The sequence below is a fragment of the Halichoerus grypus genome, chromosome 12 (assembly GCF_964656455.1).
Source record: "Halichoerus grypus chromosome 12, mHalGry1.hap1.1, whole genome shotgun sequence".
Classification (NCBI taxonomy): domain Eukaryota; kingdom Metazoa; phylum Chordata; class Mammalia; order Carnivora; family Phocidae; genus Halichoerus; species Halichoerus grypus.
The window spans coordinates 89,169,998-89,182,834 of NC_135723.1; the positions used below are offsets into that span (position 1 = coordinate 89,169,998).

At 38.3% G+C, this 12,837-nt stretch overlaps 1 protein-coding gene and 1 pseudogene across 4 annotated transcripts in view; one reads left to right on the forward strand and one right to left on the reverse strand.

Moving 5' to 3' along the window:
* NUP205 (nucleoporin 205) overlaps window positions 1–12,837 on the forward strand; it is an 82,839-nt gene that overhangs the window by 32,903 nt on the left and 37,099 nt on the right. For all 4 annotated transcript variants that reach the window (XM_078059596.1, XM_078059597.1, XM_036100628.2 and 1 more), the window contains exons 16-25: window positions 1,474–1,573; window positions 1,996–2,133; window positions 3,684–3,873; window positions 5,314–5,434; window positions 7,231–7,312; window positions 7,587–7,751; window positions 8,062–8,186; window positions 9,777–9,891; window positions 11,801–11,950; window positions 12,529–12,600. In XM_078059596.1, the coding sequence (XP_077915722.1) occupies window positions 1,474–1,573; window positions 1,996–2,133; window positions 3,684–3,873; window positions 5,314–5,434; window positions 7,231–7,312; window positions 7,587–7,751; window positions 8,062–8,186; window positions 9,777–9,891; window positions 11,801–11,950; window positions 12,529–12,600 (1,258 nt within the window). The remainder of the gene's footprint in view (window positions 1–1,473; window positions 1,574–1,995; window positions 2,134–3,683; window positions 3,874–5,313; window positions 5,435–7,230; window positions 7,313–7,586; window positions 7,752–8,061; window positions 8,187–9,776; window positions 9,892–11,800; window positions 11,951–12,528; window positions 12,601–12,837) is intronic.
* Window positions 10,856–11,575, reverse strand: LOC118540855 (large ribosomal subunit protein eL36 pseudogene; annotated as a pseudogene).

The following is a 12,837-nucleotide window of genomic DNA, read 5'->3' on the forward strand; positions in this document are numbered from 1 at the left end:
TTCCCCTTTCATTGGACAGTTTGTTTCTCATATTTAGTCCCAAGTAACTGAAATTCATTTTTTGTCAGTTTTATGATTTTTGCTTCTCACATAGTAAAAATAAACACTGTGGGGGTGTACATTTAAGTCCTAAAATTACGTCGGTGACCAAATAATGGACACTAAGAATGGCAATCTCTTTAACAAGATGTTCTGATAACGTTTTTGTACTTGTCTTAGGTAGCTTATTTGCCTTTTCCTAAAAAGGTCATTATGACCTAAGTGTTTAGAGCTTCAGTCAGCCGTGTTCTTTCCACATTATTGTTTTTCATTCATGCATATGGACACTTCCAGTGCTGCTGTTTTCCCTAGCTACTACCCCAGCATACTTACCCTCAGGCTTTTTTCCCTCAACTTCATGAATTTTTTGCACTTGAAAGTCTTCTTCAGGTTTAACTTCTGTTACTATATTTTAGAGCACTAGCTTCTCACAAAAACAGTGCTTTAGATTGAGATAACATAGACTATTAGAGCCAGTGTATATATTTACCAATCCTAAAATCCATTATTATGTGGTGATAAGCCTTTTTTATTTAAATAAATGATCTTGAAATTTTTGGAAAATACAGATAAGTGGATAATTTTAAAATAATAATTTAGGGGCACCTGGGTGGCTCAGTCGTTAAGCGTCTGCCTTCGGCTCAGGTCGTGATCCCAGGGTCCTGGGATCGAGCCCCGCATCAGGCTCCATGCTTGGCGGGAAGCCTGCTTCTCCCTCTCCCACTCCTCCCCCTGCTTGTGTTCCCTCTCTCGCTGTGTCTCTCTCTGTCAAATAAATAAATAAAATCTTTAAAAAAAAAGTAGTAATTAAAAAAAAATCACTGTATAGTCCCAGTTCCCAAACTCAGTCTTGATAAAATTATGTGCAGTGGAAATGATTTTAAAATAATAATTAAAAAAAAACACCCTAACTACAGTTACCAACCTCAGCCTTCATAAATTCTATATAATGGATTTTTTTAAAAATAAAGTTTTAATTTTACTGTCTATACTGTTGTATATATTTTTCCCTTGGCATAAATATTTTTCCTTGTACATAGTTTTTAAAAACGTTTTTTAACAGAAGGGTGTTAATGGGGTCATTAGATGCAAGCCCAGCAGTGATCTTCACTTCTTTGGCTAGAGCCATAAGGTAGAATACTGGTCTGGGAATAGAAGTCCAGGGCTTGATTTCCAGTACCTTTGCTACCAAGCTTTATGGTTTTGGGGAAGTTACTCATGCTCTCAGCTTCACTTGCTTTCTCTGTGAAATAAGGGTGATTAGATGATTTCTCAGACCCTTTACAGCCAGGATTTTTAGAGAAAATATGAAATATTTGACACTTTGGCGAAGTGTCTTCATGTTCTGGAGAAAAGTGGGAGGAATGAAAAGTCTAGCAAGGCTGTCACCTTGGACTGTTTTATTGTTACTGTAACATTTGTTTCTTTCTGTAGTGGGAAGTTGCTGAGGTTGTTTTGGAGGTGTTTTATAAATTGCTCAGAGATTATGAGCCTCAACTTGAAGATTTTGTAGACCAGTTTGTGGAATTACAAGGTAATTTAATTCTGTCACTTTCAAATAAGCTGTCAGCTATTTATAAAGCTATTTATAATTTATAAACTCTAAGATACAAATTATTTCTAAATTTATGAATTAAGTTAGAGTGTAATCTTTTTTGTTACATTATTTTAGTTATTTTAATTGTTCTGAGCAAGAGAAAATAAAGTAAACTTTCGCCAAATGAAAGACAACACTGCCTTACAGATTCTTTGAGTTAACATGTTATAGGTAACTGACTGCTATGAGCAAAACAGCCCTTTTGGGAATTACAGCTGTATACCCTTTGTGTCCTTGTCTTTGAATTGAAACTTGCCCATTTAGATGCCATTTAATTTACAAGTCTCATACATTACATATAAATCAAGGGTGTGACAAAAATACTGACTGTCTTTTGGATTGTGTTGTGTTCTATTTAGGAGAAGAAATCATAGCCTACAAGCCACCAGGATTTAGTCTGATGTATCATCTTCTGAATGAGTCACCAATGTTGGAGCTTGCCCTTAGTTTACTGGAAGAAGGCGTTAAGCAGCTGGATACCTATGCCCCTTTCCCTGGTATGTGCCTGAATGTCTTAATGTCATGAAAACAGTTCTCATATTTTCATTTTTTTGTAAATGGAGGGTTAAAATAGATGATTTCTGAAGTTCTTTTTCACTGTGAGATTCTCCATATGTACAGTGGTGTTTTCAGTGAGTCATGCAGTAAAAGCATATTTAAAGTCAAAGAGTAAAGTACAGAGACTCTCACTATAACTGTGTCTCATTGCATGTTTTTTTATAGGTAATTATGATTATCTTTCTTTCACTTTAATGTCTTAAACATGTCTAAATTTAAATCTAATGTACTTTTTGTTTTCTTGTCCATATAGTTTTTGTAAAGGAACTTAATTAGTGCCTGGTACATAGAGTTCAATAGGTTTTATTTAATATCATGACTACTGCTAATTATCATGATTTATTGAGTGCTTAGTATGCATTTGATGCTTTTAAAAGCACATTTAACACATTTTTTTTTTTTTTTTTTTAAGATTTTATTTATTTGTGAGAGAGAGAATGAGAGACAGAGAGCATGAGAGGGAGGAGGGTCAGAGGGAGAAGCAGACTCCCTGCTGAGCAGGGAGCCCGATGTGGGACTCGATCCCGGGACTCCAGAATCATGACCTGAGCCGAAGGCAGTCGCTTAACCAACTGAGCCACCCAGGCGCCCTATTTTTATTTTTTTTAAAGATTTTATTTATTTATTTGACAGAGAGAGAGACAGCGAGAGAGGGAACACAAGCAGGGGGAGTGGGAGAGGGAGAAGCAGGCTTCCCGCGGAGCAGGGAGCCCGATGCGGGGCTTGATCCCAGGACCCTGGGATCATGACCTGAGCTGAAGGCAGACGCTTAACGACTGAGCCACCCAGGTGCCCCAACACATTTAATCTGTACAAAATCCCTGTTATTAGATATTATTATTTCCAGTTTGCAAATAAGGAAATTGATGCAACAAAGCGGTTTCATGTATTTCCACAGTAAGTTGTAGCTCTGTGATTTGAAGCTAGGCAGTTTGGCTCCAGAGTCCATGTATTTTAAATTTGAATGGTGGGATTATAGATGATCCTTGTTCAAATTCTCAGTTTCTTTATTTGCAGATTTTTCTGCAATGAGTATGTATTACTCTAAATCAGTTTCTCAGTCTTGGTGCCATTGACATCTTGGGCCGTATAATTCTTTGTTGTGTGGACCGTCCTGTGCGTTGTAGGCGTCTACCCACTAGATGCCTGTAGTGCTTTTCCAGTTGTGACAACCAAAAGTATCTCTAGGCCTTGGCAAGTGTCCTCTGGGGCCTAAATCACCCCCCCCCCCCAATCTGGGAACCATTTCTCTAAATAATCAATGAAGAGATAAGGGAAAGTGACTGAGAAGCCATTGCATACAGGTAACCTTAAGGTACGATAATTACTGTGAATTGGCATGGGTGAGTAGTTTTATGCAGTTGCTGCTGCAAGTGAACACTTGAGGGCCTTTTGAGTCTAGAACTTGTCCTTTAGCTTGTTTTTCTAAGAACTATGCATTTCTAAGATTCATGTAGAACTTTCTAACTTCAGTTTATGTCTTTTGTAGGGAAGAAACACTTGGAGAAAGCAGTGCAGCATTGCCTTGCACTTCTCAATCTGACTCTGCAGAAGGAAAATCTCTTTATGGATCTTCTAAGAGAGAGTCAGCTGGCTCTAATAGTCTCTCCTTTAGAACAGCTGTTACAGGGAATCAATCCCAGAACTAAGAAGGCTGATAATGTGGTGAATATTGCCAGGTAAGTAGGTAGAAAAATGACGAAAACACGTGGGCATTCTACCTTTGATTTCCAAATCTGGTCAGATCCCTTATTCATTACTTGGGGGGTAGGGGGCTCATTTTGTTCTTGTCTTCTTTAGCCCTTTTGATTTTAATTACTCTGATGTTTACAATTTCTTTTTTTCCTTCTGATGGATTCCATATCCTAAACATTTCTAAGTATAAAATGATATTATCTTAATATTGTTTGTCTCCTGGAGTGGAACCCTCTTACACTGTTGGTGGGAATATAAACTGGTGCAGCCACTCTGGAAAACAGTATGGAGTTAAAAAATAGAGCTACCCTATGACCCAGTAATTGAACTAGTAGGTATTTATCCAAAGGATACAAACACAGTGATTCGAAGGGGCACATATACCCCAATGTTTATAGCAGCAGTGTCCACAATAGCCAAACAAAGGAAGGAGCCCAGAAGTCCATTGACAGATGAATTTATAAAGAAGATGTGTGTGTATGTATATACACACACACGCACGCACACGTGCCATGGAATATTACTCAGCCATCAAAAAGAATGAAATCTTGCCATTTGCAACGCTGTGGATGGAACTAGAGGGTATTATTCTAAGCGAAATAAGTCAGTCAGAGAAAGACAAATATCTTATGATTTCACTCATGTGGAATTTAAGAAACAAAACACATAACCTTAGGGGAAGGGAAGGAAAAATAAAATAAGATGAAAATTAAGAGGGAGGCAAACCACAAGAGATGCTGAACTCTAGGAAACAAACTGAGGGTTACTAGAGAGGGGTGGTGGGTGGGGAGAAGGGGTGACCGGGCGATGGGCAGTAAGGAGGGCACGTGATGGAATGCGCACTGGGTGTTCTATGCAACTGATGAATCACTAAATTCTACCTCTGAAACTAATAAAAAAATATATAGTTTGTCTCCTTCAGGGAAGCTGGAAGTTTGGCGGTTAGGGGCTAGGAAGGAAGCTTACCAGTGTGTATACCCTAGCTTCCGGTGGCTTGCTTGGCAGTGTTTGGTGTTCTGTGACTTGTAGAGGTGTCGCCTGCATTGCCGCCTTCAGCTTCACATGGTGTTCTCCCTGTGTGTGTGCGTCTGTTCCAAATCCCCCCTTTCAATAAGGACAGCAGTCATCGGACCAGGCTGTCTATAATGACCTCACCTTAACTTGACTGACTGTGTCTGCAAAGACCCTATTTCCACATAAGGTCACTGTGTGTCCTGATTGAGCACTGCGTGTTCAGATACCAACGACTGAATTTTGGAGGAATGCAATTCAACCCATAACAGACTGTATCTAGTTAGAACAGAAGCCTTTGTCTCATTCACCCAAGAGCGCTGTATGGCCTGGTTCTAAATGTTCCTTGTAGAGAGGAGTGAAAAGCCAAAAGTTTTGTCACATTGTTCGTCAAATGTTTTTTTGTTTTAAAGATACCTCTATCATGGCAATACTAATCCGGAATTGGCTTTTGAAAGTGCCAAGATCCTCTGCTGTATCTCTTGCAATTCCAATATTCAGATAAAATTGGTTGGAGATTTCACACATGACCAGGTAACTGATTTTGGTGTTGTTATTTCTTCTGGTACTTTCTGAGTACGTATGGGAGTCACACTGTCTGTGGAGGAATCTTACTCATGTTTATGAAAAAATTCTGTGAGAGTAAGTATATTTATATATGGTGGTGAAGACCCGTCCATGTCCTGGGCTGTGATCTGTTTTGAAGAGAACACCATCCACAGTGATGCTCCAGACGCTGCTAAGTTAGAACAGCTGTTACAGGGAATCTGTGGTGTGTGCCTGGCAGGCGGAGGGAAACTCTTGCCCCTCTGAGTACATTAAGGTGATGAGGTTTGTAAGTGTGGCTTCTGCTTGTGTTCTGCATCCTTTGTCTCACTCTGTCGGTCACTCTGACCGTAGTCTGAGTGAGCCTGTGCAATTCTGAATGTGTCTCACTGTTGAGTTGTCTACTGCTGTGGCTTTCTGGTGACTTCCATTTGTGTCACTTCATTTGATACTGCACTGTAGACAGTTTTCAGATGTTCTTCTATTAATCTAATTTATAATCTCTTTCTATTCTGAATAGCTCGGTTCTATGCTGAATAGCTACTATTGGGGAATCTGCTACTTTTTTCCCCTGCTCTTTATAGGCATTTTCCCCTTGTATCTTCATATTAGAAATCACTGCTTTAGCTAGTTGAATTTTGTTGTGTACAGTGTTTTAAAAGAGGGACTCTTGGGGTGACAGGGTGGCTCAGTTAGTTGGGTGTCTGACTCTTGATTTTGGCTCAGGTCATGATCTCAGAGTCCAGAGATCAAGCCCCATGTCAGGCTCCGCACTCAGTGGGGAGTCTGCTTGAAATTCTCTTTCTCCTTCTCCCTCTGTCCCTCCCCTCCGCTCATGCTCTCTCTCTCTCAAATAAATAAAATCTTTAAAAAATAAAACAGAGACTCTTCTGGCATTTTAGATGGGACAGATCTTCATTCTGTGTCACTCTTCCTCATATTGCAAGACTCTTAGCATCCCTGGTGCCCTGCCAGTGTCCGTCAGTAGTAAACTCTAGTTGTGACAACTCAGAATGCCCCCACATGTTTCCAAGTGCCGTCTGGAGCGGCAGTGCCACCCAGGTTGAGAACCGCGGTCTGATCTGGCTTTTGGATAAAACTACATGATAGAGAGGATTGTATTTTCATCACGAATCCTCCTTTGTTGGGCTGGCAATCAGTGTATCACCCACATATTGAAGTTCCATTAATTAATTGTAACAAAAAAACCCCACAAAAGCTACATGATAGGGGATGTGGAAAGTGAGGGTTCTCAGCTCACTCATATACATTTGAGTATGAATTATTATTACCAATTTTAATATCCTGCTAGGTTCCTCGAGGAGATGGGGCAGTGTCTAATCTCTCAGCCCAGCCCAGATACGTAAAACTGGTGATAAGCAATACATTTCTAAAGAGAGAAGATGAGAATTTTATTTTATATTTTAGTTAAGATCTCATAGCATTGGGTATACAATGAAGAGATCATGAGATGGCAATTTAATGTTATTTTTTTTTAAAACCGGTTTGATCCTTTGGGAAAGAAAATTAGGGAAGCAAGTTTTGAAACCAGTAACTTAAAAAATTTTTGTTACTTTTATTATTTCTATAGAGAGCTAACTTATGGCAATTTAAGGAACTGAGTTCCCTATTAATTAAAAGCAAAACTGAAACCTAAGTACTTTAGAGATTTGCCTTTTTTCTTTGTAGACAAATGTTTATAATACATAGCATATTTATCATAGTTTCTTTAATATTTAAGAAGCTTATAATTTGTCTTTTAAAAAATCTTTATATGACCCCAGAGTGTAAGTCAGAAGCTGATGGCTGGATTTGTGGAGTGTTTGGATAGTGAAGATACAGAAGAATTTGTACGTCTAGAAGAGGGTATGTCTTCTACTAACGTGGACATTTTTTACTCTTTATAAATAATATAAAGAAAACTGTTAACTGTCTCTTGGTGATACAAGAGAAGTTTGAGAATTTGCTGGCACAAACACATAAGGCTTTCTGGAAACCTCTTAAATCTGCACTCTAATGGCTGATGAAGTGAACTTTAAGAGAATGTGGAGGTTTGCAATACAAGCTTTATGTATTTAAACTTGACTTATCTTGATTTGTTTATTGTTTTGTAATTTTGTTTGTGGATTTCCACATTAAGGATCAGATCTTGAAAAGAAGCTAGCTGGAATCCGTCATGAAACAAGAATCCACATCTTGAATCTTCTCATCACCTCTCTGGAACGCAACCCACCCAACCTTGCTCTCTATCTCCTGGGCTTTGAACTGAAGAAACCTGTCAGTACCACAAACCTGCAAGATCCAGGTATAACCAGAAGACACATAGACATTGATTTCTTTTCGGTTTTATGTAGCTAAATGGTCATTCGTTGAATTCTGGGCTCATGGGATAATTCACTGGAAGTGAGAGGTTATATGGTAGGTAAGTCTTTAGAACTTAGATCAAGTCGACAAATTAAGCTTTGGAAAATTAGCATTTATTAATTTTCTGTGTCAGTATTTGAAAGTGTGTTTACAGTGGAGCATATATTTATGTAATTTGATATTTCTAAAGGGATTTTAAAGTTTTTAATGCAGAAATTTGAAAAGCTGAACTTCTTTTTGGTCTCCCGTAGGAGTGTTAGGTTGCCCTCGGACGTGCCTTCATGCCATTTTAAACATCCTGGAGAAGGGAACTGAAGGGAGAACAGGCCCGGTGGCAGTGAGAGAATCTCCTCAACTCGCTGAACTATGTTACCAGGTACACAGAAGGCTGTATTTGATAGCACTTAGTAGAAGAAATTTAACTAGGTGCTTGAATATATCACAGGTACGGAAGTATAACAGTAAGACTTGAGTTAAAATGAGTTCATTTGGTAGTTTGGCTGGTCTTTCATTTATAGATAAAAATCCACGGAGCACAAACCCCAAGTTCCTATAGATCTACAGATCCTGTATGTTGCTCCTTTGAAAAATGAGGGAAATTAGATTTTTGAGATGGATTTTGAGCTGGTAGTGTAGAACGTGTCCAGTGGTGCTATTTCAAGTTGTCTCTTTTTGGTGAAGATAGTAGTGGATTTGGGTCAGAAGACCTCTGATTCTCATCTCTGCCCCTTAACTAGCTAAATCAGCTTGGGTGGGGCACGAAACTTCTCTGAGTTTAATGTGTGCAGCGGGCTGTTGTGAGACTTAGCTGAGAATGTAGGACTGTGGGTGAGAGCGCGATTTAAGAACCATGTGACCAGCGCTAGAGCTAAATGTAAGGTGGTGGAAAGTCAAATTAGTGCAAAGTTGAAACTGTACTGAGAGCTTCTGTTTTGCCTGTGTTCGCTTGTGATTATTCCCCGTCTTACTCATTTTGTGTGTGAAAAACTAGGCTTTATAAGATGCGACTTGTTTCTGAATTTCAGCAGCACCCTTGATTCACATTTTCAGAATAAGAAAGGCATCGTTGGCTTCTAGTGACCTGGAGCTTTTTCTTTATTTTTCTTTTTGTAATCTGTTACAGTTTTCTCCTGTCCTCTGGCTGTCCAAACAGCCCTTCACTGTAAGTCCTGTAAGGAAAGCCTGTAAGCTAGGTCTTCCTCAGAATCAAAATGAATTCTTCCTTAATGGGAGAACAAACTTGACATGCATTTTACTTATTTATTTACAAAATTATTTATTTGAGAGAGAGAATGAGGAAGAGAGTGAGAGTGGGGAGGGTCAAAGGGAGAAGCAGACTCCCCGCTGAGCAGGGATCCTGATGTGGGACTCGATCCTGGGACTCCAGGATCGTGATCTGAGCCCAAGGCAGTTGCTTAACCGGCTGAGCCACCCAGGTGCCCTTGACGGGCATTTTAGCAGTACTCTAGAATTTGACGTATTTAGGTAGAAGTAGTTGATAAGCTTAATCATGGAGGATCATGGAAAGGAGTTAGGCAGATGAAGTAAGTGAAAGGAGCCAGATTTAAGACAGGAAGCTGGGGAGAGGGCGACGGCGGAGAGTCTGACCGGAAAGCAGATGCGCTGCTACTCAGTACAATTTTTAGAAGTTACTTCGAGTAATTTGCTATTAATAATAGTTAAAATACTAGACTGTATGTATTAATATACTTAGGCTGACTTAAAGATTAGTTCTATAGTGATGTCATCAGCACTCTCAATTATATTCCAATATGTTTTCTTGAGTTGGGGTACCAACAACTGCTTGTAACTGAGCATCTGTTTTATATGTGTGTTTATCCATTTTGCTTGAGTTATTGATGGGTCTTAGTTTCCATTTAGTAAACCTTGGGTCACCTTTTATCTTAAAATTTTTAACACAGAGAAAATGATTTGGGGATTTTCTTATCTCATTTGAACTCTTTAGGTGATCTATCAGTTGTGTGCATGCTCTGACACATCCGGTCCTACTATGAGGTACTTGAGAACCAGCCAGGATTTCTTATTTTCTCAGTTGCAACATTTACCTTTTTCTAACAAAGGTAGGACATTATTTTCCCGCACTATTGTAACTAATTTGTAAAGTCCATGTTGAATGATTTTATTTATACAACATTGGGGGGTAGCAGTTACAGTACTTGTGGAATTCTGCTTTCATTTTGTTACTTTGCTTCTTACTTTGGGTTGCTTTTGTAATTTATTCTTGAGAAGCCTCACTGTTCTAGCTGTTGGCATAAAATTATTTAAAAATAGCTTGTCAAGGATAGAATTTGATCCTTATACTACCAAATAAAGATTTTAAATTCTGTTGAAGAGATAAGAAAATATTTATATGATTCTGGAAATTTAGATTTTTTGAGTGAAGGTGTTTAATAATTAAAATCTCTTATTTTACTTTTGTTTCTTATGTATATGTTGAAACCAATTCAGGTCTTGACATGAGAAATGGAAAACTAAGTACAGTGGAAACTATAGCTGAGTTTATTGACCTGACCACCACAATCCCAGGCTATGTTTTATAGGATTCTACTTTATATAATTTTCTTTTTGATCATTTTGTAACAATTTTCTGAATTCATATTATATCCAGACAGTTGTAGTCTGTGGAGTTTTTTTGAAGATTATTTTGTATCATCTTTATGTTTTGGGAAATGTAAGCCCACAGATTTCATAATAAATTTGGATTACTAGTAATTATCAGCTACTAATCTACTTTTTAGAGTGAGGGTGTGAGAAGCCCTTGGGAATTATCTAATGGCAAAAAATTTTTCACTTCATTTTCATAATAAACATGTCTTATTTTTAGTCCTAAGATTTTGTTTATATAACAAGCTTTTTAAGAAACCCTCCTTTCTACCTAATCAGGAGGGAAAGTTAATGTCTTATTTATTACTGTATCTGTCTTTTAAAAATCCATCTGGTTTTGCTTATTGGGAGTAGAGCTGGTGGCAGTAGGAGTAGGAGTATTTGGTGTATTTTATGTTTATACTGTTAAAATTTAGGACTTCAGATCAGGCCCATTAAGGATATTGGATTCAAAAGCTTCTGTAAGTGGTTCCCAATCCTAATTATAGGTTTCATTTTTGTTTTTGTTTCTGGAAAGGTTTTAGTTTGCACAGAGTGGGGAGGGGCTCGGTCCTTCTCAACGGCCGCTTTCCTCGTGGCTGCCAGGACATCGTGAAGTTCCTCTCATCTTCTTGGTGTTGGTGCGTTTCCGCACCGTTTTCTTGATGAACTTGAGAGCCCCTTGCCCTTGGAGGCGTTAAGCAGCTCCACAGTGCACTGCTCTTGTGGGGTGAAGCCCCACACCTCTCAGATCATGTCCCGCATGAACTTGGTGTGCTTGGTGAGGCGCCCGTGGTGGCTGTGCCTCAGCTTTTTCGTGTTCTTGGTCACCTTGTGGCCCGCGGTGAGGCCCACAGCCGTAGGGTAGCGCAGGCCATGGCTGTAGCTCTGGAGTGGCTGCTGTGGTGTAAAAACCAACCCTAGTTATATGTTAAATCGGGTGTCCTTGATTATCTTCAGAGATATCGTAAAATCATGCATTGTGTATTTGTTTTAGGAAATAAAAGTCAAACTGTATGTTAGGGTTTTTATTTTTTACAAGTTATATATTTGAGAATTTTTTTTTAAGTATGAAGTTCCATATAATGTCAAAATAGGACAGACTTAGATCTGTGTAAAATTATTCTGGTAACGGAAACTTGATTCTCTTTTGTTCTTCATTTGCTTTGGCTTATTTTTTATAGACATATACTTGTTTATTTTTTCTCTCTTAGCATCTGTTTTTGCTTTTTTAATTTTCTTAGAGTGATAAATTATTATGATGCCAGGTTTTATAAGTTATTGACAGTGTGACATGGGAAAATATCTGATGAGTTATGGAATTTAGGTCTGTTATGATTCTGTGTTATTACTCTATGAAACTAAATTTCTGTATGTAACTTGCAGAGTATGAAATGTCTATGCTGAACCAGATGTCATGGCTAATGAAGACTGCCTCAATAGAACTAAGGGTAACTTCTCTGAATCGTCAACGGTCCCATACCCAGAGGCTCCTACACCTCTTACTGGATGACATGCCTGTGAAACCGTACTCAGGTCAGTGTGTGCGTGTTGGCATTTGTTTTATTGTGCTGCTGACTGGTCTGTGTGAATGCAAGCACAACAGTCTTGTGCTTAGCATGTGATTGTAGGCCAAACAAGTTCTTTCTGTCTTTAGAAGTTTTTTCCTTAAAACACAAAATTTTTAAATCATCCCATAATTGTCATTTTATTATTGTTTGAAGCATCCACATTCTGCTATATTCATATCCACAAATATTCAGTGGAGTTTGTCACACTGAGCCAGCATGACCCATGATATTTTAATGTGTATTATACATGCAAATTAAACATAAGCTTTTCTAATCATCTCATTGGCATGATTGGGTCCTGCCTCTTTGGGAGTTCTGATTATCCTCTTTACAATTGTGAAGTGGATCTCCTAGGGACGGAAAGAATTAGATGAATGTTGTTGGTAAGTCCTCGTCATCTTTGCATTTCAATTATCCATTTGTGGAGGGCTCTTTGACCTAGCAACAATGACCTAGAAAAAGAAATACCTTATGTTTGTTATTTCCAAATAAATGTTACAAGTATGTTCTTTTCCTGATCTGTTATTATTGATGCTCTAACAGATGGTGAGGGAGGAATGGAAGATGAGAATAGGTCTGTCTCTGGGTTCCTTCACTTTGACACTGCTACAAAAGGTAAAGACCTTTGAATCTGTAATGACTTTATAGGTATATATTAAATTGCTTAAAATTTCAAGAGGTAATTATTACTCCTGTGTCTGCAAATTCTGAACTGGTATAGAAAAGCTATAGAAAGGATTATTTGCCATTCAGAAATAATTTTTTTGTAATTAGGATGAATGAATGGAAAAAATATTTTTGTAAATGGATATATTAGGAATAAAGTCAAATTTAGATTTCGACACAGTCTCC